Consider the following 10043-nt stretch of genomic DNA (forward strand, 5'->3'; position numbering starts at 1 on the left):
AAATTTTAACATAATCTCTTTCTCTCTTTGTTTTCTCCCCTTACCTCTCTCTTTCGTCTTCTCCCCCTCTCTCTCTCTCTCTTTGGTTTTTTATTCTCTCTCTTTCTCTTTGTTCAACAGGTCTTGAGTTCAACTCCTCGTCGGCTAGATCTTTAAGGTCTCTTGGGATAGTTTCCTACGATGTTAAAACTCTCTTCTTCTTCTTCTCTCTTTTCTCTCTCTCTCTCTCTCTCTCTCTCTCTCTCTCTCTCTTTTTGTCAAAGAGTCTCTAAAAAGATCCTAATATTTTAGCAAATGTAAATGGTTGGAATCACATAGAGTTAGACTTGTCTAATTTTCTAAAAGGATTCCAAGATGTGTTCATCGATGATATCCCTATGGACTTACCTCCAAAACAAGGGGATGATGACCATCGTAATGAGCTCCTTCCAGGAAGCTCACCACCTAACAAGCCTCCTTATCGAGTCTCACAAGCTTAACAAGAGGAGATCATGAGGCAAGTACAGGAATTGGTAGACAAAGGGATGGTAAGGCCTAGTTCCTCTCCCTTTTGTTCTCGAGTGCTTTTAGTGCAAAAGAAAGATGGTACATACCGTATGTGTGTGGACTATCAAGCACTAAACCATATCACTATCAAAAATAGATTTCCTGTACCTCGGGTAGAAGATCTGTTTGATAAGCTACAAGGCTCTACCTACTTCAATAGGCTTGACCTTAAGAGTTAATGGATGAAGATATCCTAAATACCGCGTTTCGCACAACGTTTGGTCTTTATGAATATTTAGTCATGCCTTTTGGTTTGACTAATGCACCGGCTACATTCAATGGCTTAATGGAGCAAATTTTTAGACCTTACTGCAAATTCACTAGAGTGTTCTTTGATGATATCATCATCTACTCCAAGTCTTTGGAGGAACATAAGCAGCATCTCCAAGTGATTTTTCAAGCACTGAGGGAGAATAAGCTTTTCCTTAACCAAAAGAAAAGCGAATTTTTCCTTCAAGAGATTCAATACCTAGGTCATATTATCTCTCAAGATGGTATCCGTATGGATCCATCAAATTTAGAGGTAATAAAAGCATGGCCTAACCCAAGGAATTCACATGAGCTAAGAAGCTTTATTGGTATGTGCACATACTATAGACGCTTCATAGCAAAGTTCTCTCAAGTAGCAGAACCACTACATGACTTAACTAAGAAGAACGTTAAGTATGTATGGATTGCTAAGGAGGAAAATGCTTTTGACAAGCTCAAGGAGAAGCTTACCTCTCAACCAGTCCTCATGCTTCCCTATCTCCCAAAACCATTTGAGGTTCAATGTGATGCTTGTGGTGATTGCCTTAGAGCAATTTTGCTTCAAGAAGGGCATACCATAACATATGAGAGCCGCAGGCTCAATACTGATGACCGAGTCTTGGGCATTTATGAGAAAGAACTTTTAAATGTTCTACATGTCTTAGACACATGGAAGCACTACTTATTGGGGACTCCATTTATTCTATGAACCGACCACCAAAGTCTCAAGTATTTCATGACGTAGACCAAGCTTACCGACAAACAAATGAGGTGGGAAAATTTTCTTTCGCGATTTAATTTTTATATTGCTCACTTTGCTGGTAAGCACAATCAAGTGGCTGATGCACTCTCACGACGACCAAAGTTTAATGTGATGTCTATAGCTACTCACAATGATCTATCTTCTACGATAAATGAGTATGCTATTGTACCTTATTTTAGAGACATAATGTCAGCCTTGCTCTGGGAAAGAAAGAGGAACCATTCACCTTGCAGGATGGTTATCTTCTCCATGGAAATAGGATTTTTGTTACCCATTCCCTTCGTGAGAAAGTTATGTATGAATCCCATGCCCCTCCCTATGCGGGCATAGAGGTATTCAACCTACTCTACGAGGAGTAGAGACGTATTTCTATTGGCCTACCACGAAAGTGGACATACAAGATTATGCTTCAAAATGTGTAGTATGCCAAAAGACCAAATATGATAGAGGGAAGCAACCCGGATTACTCCAGCCATTTCCTATTCCAAATTCACCATGGGAGAGTATATCCATGGATTTCATCTTTGGATTACCCAAGTCTATCCATTGAAATACGAGAATATGGGCAATAGTCGATAGGTTTAGCAAGCAATCACACTTTATTCCTATCAAAAAGACTATTAAGGCACACCAAATGGCAACTCTCTTCATATCTCAGATTTTCAAACACCATGGATTACCAACATCCATCGTGTCAGATAGAGATCCTAGAATGACCATTAATTTTTGAAAAGGTCTCTTTGAAAATCTAGGAACAAGATTGAATTTCTCTTCGGCCTATCACCCACAAATGGATGGCCAAAGTGAGATAGCCAATCTTACGATACTCGATCTACTCAAGACTTATGTTACCGAAGTAGATCAACGCTCACAATGGAAAAATTACTTACCTCTTGTAGAGTATGCTCGGGGGGTTCACTATGTGTAAAACTACCATATCACGTGCGTTGAAGACATGTTTGTAAAACCCCTTATCTGTGAATTTTATTAAGAATATAATGTACCCTTTTCTTTAACAATCTGTAAGTTTTTTTCAAATTTGAAAAAATAATGCCCTTTTGTATATATATTTTTGTAAGTTTCAAGAACTTTAAATACCCTTCTGTTGAACTCACGTGATAGGTTACATTTTTATTAGGTGACCTCTCACGGAGAGTATGCCTACAATAATATTGTACATACTTCTACGAGAAAAGCTCCTTTGAGATCATTGAGGGAAGACCTAAAAGTCCCTTGTTATTCAAAGTACATGGGAAGACCTTCGCTGCCAATGAGTATAGCCGTGACCTACAAGAATCTTTTCAAAAGATTAAGGAGGCTATATCCATCTCTCAACAAAGGCAAAAAACTACTTCTGACAAGCACAAAAGGGCCTTAGCGTTCAAAGAAAATGATTGGGTCTTACTCAAGTTTCCTAAGGCTCGATTAAGACAAACGACGGGCAAAAATCCTACTGGCCATCAAAAGTATTATGCTAAGCTAGCAAAACGATAATATGGTCCTTTCCAAATTTTAAAGCCCATCAATGAGACGACTTACCAACTCAAGTTGCCCAACCATTGACTCATACACAATACTTTTCATGTGAGCCTACAAAGGAGAGCCACCAAGTGAACCAATTATTGAAGACCCACCCGAAGTTGAAGATCAAGAAGAGGTGCTACAACCCGAAGCTATCCTTCGGCATGAAGACAAGGTACTACGACATGGTAAGATTATCCGACGGTATCTTATTAAGTTCAAAAATCATCCATTTGAAGATACTAGATGGATGCAAGGAATACAACTTGAGGATAGTATGAACCTTGTCAATGCTTAGAATGCTACATCAGAGTAAGAAAATGTACAAATTTCTTCTAAATGACCCATGTTTTTGTCCTATAAAACTAGTTCTCTTTTTAATTGTGCACAAATTTAAATAGTTTGCATGCTTAGAATCATGTTTGTGATGACGACGTCTCTCAAACACCAAGTAGAATTTGTCAATCTATTTTGGGAGAATCAAATGCACTAAAGAGCAGGTATACTTGCGGCAGACAGTGTCTCTCAAGCACCAAGTGGACTAGTCATCCACTCTGGAATGATGTTGTAGAGTAAATAGGGATCCTCTACCCGCTAACTAAAATGGACTAATGAGTATGCTTTACCCTCCTTACATCATAGTCCAGGACGACTATGATTTCAAGAGAGAGGTAATGTCATAAAATCTAATTCTTACTTTACCAAATGATTTTCTCATGTTAAACTGATCATTTAATATGGGGAGATAAAACAGAAACAAGGGTTAGAATATAGATATGTGTTTGCAGACATATCTCAACCATGGGTCTAAATGAGAGATAATGTTATCTCTAGCGAGAGACCAAAAGGGAGATAGTCTACCAAAGAGCTAGGGGCCATAAGTGCTTTAAGCTCACCTCACCATGAGACCAAGAGGAGAGTATGACTATATCTCACTAAGATTCCATAATGGAGGCAGCTTGACAAAGAGAAAGGTGCACTTAATGAAGCTCTAAAAGACCTTAGGGTTGGCTTCATTAAAGCCTTCAAAGGTAAGTGTTAAAAGCCTTAAGACATGATCTTTAATTTTTAGCTTTAGTCAATTAATGTCCATGCAGACAAGGGGGCAGCTTGCTTAAGCAGGGGTTGTGCTTAAGCAGGGGGCCTGCCTGCTTACCAAGTTCAAAGAACTATCTACAAAATAGGGGACGAGCCCTACAAAGCAAGGAATGTGTGCACCTCATCAGGGGTCCATGCTCTCATGAGAGGAAAGGGGCCACATGTCAGGTGTAGAGGCACACTGCTCAGGGGTTGTGCTTAAGTAGGGGCTGTGTTTAAGCAAGGGGGGTTCTAGGTTAGCCTCACAAGAGGGAAAGAAGGACACTTGTCAGGAGGCTACACACCTTGCCCCAAAGGGATCCAAGCTCTCATTGGCTAGAGGGCTACATGGCCCAATGAGCTTCAAGGGAAGCCTAGGAAAGGGGGTCAAGCAAGCTACCTCTCTCTCTTTCTCATTTGAGCCTCCCACGAGCCCTCTCCCTCTCTCATTCTTCTTTTCACACACTCTTGTGAAGCAAGAACTCCATCTCCTTCTCCAAGCTTGAGAAGTTGAGTGCCTACTACAATAAGCTCTTGGCTATGGATGAAAATCCACACAAGAGAATGCTTATGCTTGCTTATCAATCTCTCTAATCTCCATTATCACTATGCTAAGCTATGCTACAAGAGCTATGAGTGATTATGTGCAAGGGGGTATTAATTTCTCGTAGAGCTACTTCTACTTCTCTCTTCTTCTTCACTCCCTATCAGCTCTCCTCACCTTTCATGGTGTTTGAGGTCTTGGGATTGAGGCTGGGCATTCTTCAAGTTCATGCTAATCATGTTTATTGTTGTTACCATGCTAATGCTTGGTGAGTGAAGCTTGCCATCTTCACCTCATCAAGAAGGTCTCAATGAACACAATAAATTGTATTGTAAACAAGTCTTCCGTCATGGAAGAATCTATAATACAAATGCCTATTGGAGGGGGGACCGGCTCCAACTAATCCGGTCCTCTATTGATGTCAATTTCTCTAAACTCTCACTCTCTTTTACAATTATTTTTCAGGCCATGTTAATGAAGTAATCTCGAAGTAATGTGTTAGTGTCGCTCTCTCTCTCTCTCTCTCTCTCTCTCTCTCTCTCTCTCCATCCAAGCATTCTCTTTTTCATTCTACATCTACTCACAAAGGAATGCTCAAGGAAATGCTCAATATGTTATTCACTTTCCGCTCCAACTCAAGTTAAAAGGCTAATTCCATTATAGCTTCTCACAGGTAGGGCACACCAGAGCTTCTGAGGCCACTTGCTCGCACAACCCTATTCCATGAATTTTTAGGTACATGTGATTTCTAACATGAAAGAGCTTCTACATTACTAAATAAATGCATAAAGACATCTATAGGCCTTGCCATGGCATCCATCGACGACCAACAAGGGATCTAGAAGATGAAGCAAACAATCGTGCATGCATATGCTAGCCATGGGCAGCCTTTGCAAAGATGCCACAAGACCAGGATGGGGTCAACATTGGCATGCACATAGAGTAGAGACCATGCGTGCGTGCAAATAGAGAGAGGGAGAGACAACGACCTTTAGAGAGAAGCTCACCCAAGAAAGAGACAAAGGAGGCACAACGGAGACTTTACTTGAGAGGAGAGAGCTCTTACTCGACGTGTGTGGGCACAATCAGATAGTCCACACCTTTTGTGTTGGGGGGGCGGAGGAGAGAGAGAGAGAGAGAGAGAGAGAGAGAGAAAGAGAGAGAGAGCTTTAAAGAGGAAGCTCACTCACTTAGGCTATGGTCACGCGAGGCTTAGCTATAATTTCTTTGAACAAATAACTAAGCCACATTCTTGGTCACACGCAAAAAGGAGCATTAAATGAATAACTATGCAATATTTGAGATATGAAAATAGGTATTTGAAATTTGTAAAAAGCTTTTATATACGTGACGAACTTACTGGCGGCTACGCCATTATAGCACCCGGAATCTGTCACAGATCCACAGATTCCCCTTCGCTCCCCCTCCCCAACCCGAGATCAAGCCAAAACGCTGAGGGCATTCTAACCCATACGCATGAAGAATTGATCCTTGAGTCGTTGTAATAACCACCGCCGTTGCAATGACGGGTTGCAACATGAAGCCCTTCACATCTTTTAAATAAGTTGTTTTCCCCCAACCCTCTTCAATCACTGCTCATCTCCTCTACCTGGCATGCACAGGGCAATGCTCAGGGCGAACCTACCTTCCTTGCACGCTTCGCCACCGCCGTTCGCCTTTCCTGTGAGTGTCCTGCAAGATTCTCAACCTTTTTCAATTTAACCCAGCCGGGTACCACCTACTTGCATTTTCATTAAAGCGATATATAATACGAATTATCCCAAGCGCCAATGCAAAAGAGAATACAAAAACCATATCAATGACGGTTTTATTTCTCTACTAATGAGAAAATCTTTCGGAATGAAATTAAAAATTCAATGTCCTACTGATTTCAGAGAGGCCAAGTGTCATCTCGCATATTCGAGAAGTTCAGCCTTCATGACAGCTCGCAGAAATCGGAAAACAGCCAGCTCTATCATAGAATGGACGTCACGGCACTTGCTTCCTCTGCGCAAGAGAAGAAGATGAAGCAGCAGCATGCTCTGGCCATCCCCATTCCAGCCCTCGGCCACATGAACCCCCTCATGCGCTTCTGTAAGAGGCTTGCTTCTCAGGAGGGTTTCACCATCACCTTTGCCAACGTAGCGCCCATACACAACATGATCGAAGAGGCCCGCATCAAGGAAGCAGAGACGATCAGACCAGAAGAAGACGGAAATGAAAGAGGAGGAGGGCGCCCAGACGCAAACGGGAAAGAGAAGGAGCTTGACATCAGGAAAGTGTGCTTGCCCTTTGATTTTGACATACCAAAGATGTCGAACTCTGACAAGAAGGTTGAGGCATTCTTTGGGGCTCTGAGTGGCCTGGCTCCTCACATAGAAGAGCTCTTGGAGAAGCTTATGAATGCAGAGCCCCCCGTGACATGCATCGTCTCCGACATGCTCATGACTGGGCCCACTCAACCTGCTGTTGAGAAGCTTGGCATCCCACGCATCTCATTCCAGACCGCCAACCTCAGTGGCTTGCTCTACACTCATTACATCCTCCAAGGAACTCTCGCTTTGAAAACTGGTATGTGAATTTGTCTTAATGATGCTCTTAAATTTGTAGGTGTAGCTACATTAATCTGAGTTGGTGGGTTTGCCTAGAAACAAGACATAGTTTCTCCTCAAATGCACCCTGTGGTAAGGTGCCAATTTTACGACTTGAGTGTGCAATGTGCATTGGATTGTATGACCCAGGTTGTAACTCTAGCCCTCTTGTCGTGGTTGTTGTGGCTATCTAACCTGCTCCTTCTATTACCCCGGTCCAAGTCCCCAATTGGCCTTCGTCCAACTTGCATCATCACTAGGCTCTCACTCATAGCTCATTTCCAAGCTTTAGCCCAAAGGCACATGACCTTGCTAGCTCTGACCCTTGCCTTAGTTTTGTTTGCATTTGTGATTGAGTTTATTTTGAATTGCAAACCTTTCCTCTCCGACGCTTTCACATACCCTTGATTTGCATGTGTTGCTGACAATCTTCAATTCAATCACAAACTGTCTAACAAAAAAACCATAGTATCGAGGGCAATCTTCCCCATAGACGCTTTCACATACCCTTGATTTGCATATGTTTTTGGCAAACTTCAATCCATTGTATAGAGGTAACAAGGATAATCATGGCATATCATCAATCTTAGTGTGAACGTCAAGAAAGCACTCACTCAAAATATTCAAATCGTACTCTTCTTTTTGTATTGAAAATGAAATGCTCAATTGCTCCTCTTTAGTGCTTTAGTTTAAGATGCGTCATCTAAAGACTGTAGGTTGGCTCTTATAATTTTTTGTTCTAAAGTGACTTAGAAATGCATTTTTAGAAAACTCCCAATTGTTCTTCACATGCTGATAATGTTTGCAAGTACAGGCCTTTGTTATGTCGATCATCTTTGAAAGTCTAGGCTTTTTATATCTTGAAAACACTATCTACATTTGATTATATGCATAGCTTCTCTAGTTTGATCATTTTGAATAGGTGCAAATTTAACTAAGAGGAGTATGTCATTTGCCTTGTCCGATTAAATAATCAAAAAGCTCTTAAGTAAAGAGATGCTTTTGCAATGAATTTAAAGTTAATGAGTTGTTGAATATCGATGAATGTGTATCCTAAGAATGGAATCACACAAGAAGTTATTGAAAACTATACGCAATTTTCGAAGTGTTTTTTGAAAGCTTAATCAATAAAAAAGGTTCTGAAGAAAGCAAGGTGGTTAGTGAATCTCAAAACCTTGTGTTGCCTTGCTAAAAATTCTTCTTTGTTTCATGCAGTCTTGGAAGTGCTATCAAATAAGGAGCAAGCCAAGGATGGAGACTTTGCAACAAACCTTGCAGGGCTACCGACATTAACAAAGGGAGACATACTAGATTTCATTGACAACAATCCTTTTGTTTATAAAGTTTGTGTAGAAGCATTGCAACAATCAAGGGAAAAGTCCCTTGCAATAGCTGTCAACACTTCTGAAGAGTTGGAAAGAGATGCCATGAGCGCTGATTTTGGAATCCCAATATTTGCAGTCGGTCCCTTGGTGGATTCTCTTGACAAAGAGTTTAATACAAGCATGTGGAGGGAAGATCAAAATTGGATGAAGTGGTTAGATAAACAATCGAGCCGTTCTGTTCTTTATATTTCCTTTGGTAGTCTTGCCGTCTTAACAAAAGCTCAATATGAAGAAATTGTGGCTGGTCTAGTTTCTAGCAAAACACACTTTCTTTGGGTTGTTCGGCATGACCTTGTGGTAGGGGCTTCTTACGAGGATATTTCAAATGAGATAACCCTTAAGAGCAATGGTAAAGGATGTACAGTCAATTGGGCACCACAAACTAGAGTCCTTGCGCATCCAGCAATTGGTGGCTTCTTTACACATTGTGGATGGAATTCCACAATTGAAGCAATTAGCAATGGTGTTCCTATGCTTTGCTTCCCCTACAATGCAGATCAGTTTTTGAATGCGACACTTATCAAAAAAGTATAGCAGATAGGGCTAGGATTTGAAATCTTTAATGAGATTGGTATTATCGAAAGAAGTGAAATTGAGAGAATGGTCAAACTCTTGATGCAAGAAGAAGATAATTCTCTACATATAAATGCTAAACACTATCAAAAGCAAAGTCTGGAAAACCTTAAAAGCACAGGAATATCCTCGAGACGCATCAAACACCTGGCTAGCTTGGTATCAAGTAAAGCTTGTTGAAAAGCACAGATTGCTTACTTTACCACACAATGTCATCGAAGAGCATCAAACACTTGGCTAGCTTGGTATAAAGTAAAGCTTGTTGAAAAGCACAGATTGCTTACTTTACCACACAATGTCATCGAAGAGCATCAAACACTTGGCTAGCTTGGTATAAAGTAAAGCTTGTTGAAAAGCATGGATTGCTTACTTTTCCACATTATTTTATAACATATAATGGTTTCGAGTTTCAGGAAGGAGATTTAGTTCTATCATTAATCCTCTCATTGAAGACCAATGTTCAAGAAATAAAGAATTCTGTAGATTCAAGGTTGTGCTCTTATCTATCAAAGGAATCGTAAAGGCTATTGTTCTCACATTTTATATGAAATATCTAATCTTCCATTCTTTCTAGCATAGCAAATACTAATTTCGTATAGAAAATGGATTCAAGCACTTTTTAAAGTGATGGTGTTCATTAAAAGTGTTAACAACACACAATCAATCTTTATAAATGTTGGGGTATAAAGCCCAATGTGGTCGCTCAGGTAAGTGGACGGGCCGCCAGGTATGTACACATATTCTTTTGTAAAAACCTAATAAGAACTCACTATGCTCTACACATTACAATAGAG

General features: G+C 40.6%; 1 protein-coding gene across 1 annotated transcript; it reads left to right on the plus strand.

Moving 5' to 3' along the window:
* Positions 1-6656: 6656 nt before the first annotated feature.
* On the plus strand, positions 6657-9776 carry LOC147421069 (7-deoxyloganetin glucosyltransferase-like). The gene is made up of 2 exons (XM_086504785.1): positions 6657-7271; positions 8507-9776. The coding sequence occupies exons 1-2, from the start codon at positions 6683-6685 to the stop codon at positions 9208-9210; spliced, it is 1293 nt and encodes a 430-aa protein (XP_086360911.1). The 5' UTR covers positions 6657-6682; the 3' UTR covers positions 9211-9776.
* Positions 9777-10043: the final 267 nt, after the last annotated feature.

This window comes from Adiantum capillus-veneris, chromosome 28 (genome assembly GCF_014529385.1).
Source record: "Adiantum capillus-veneris isolate H3 chromosome 28, ASM1452938v2, whole genome shotgun sequence".
Taxonomy (NCBI): domain Eukaryota; kingdom Viridiplantae; phylum Streptophyta; class Polypodiopsida; order Polypodiales; family Pteridaceae; genus Adiantum; species Adiantum capillus-veneris.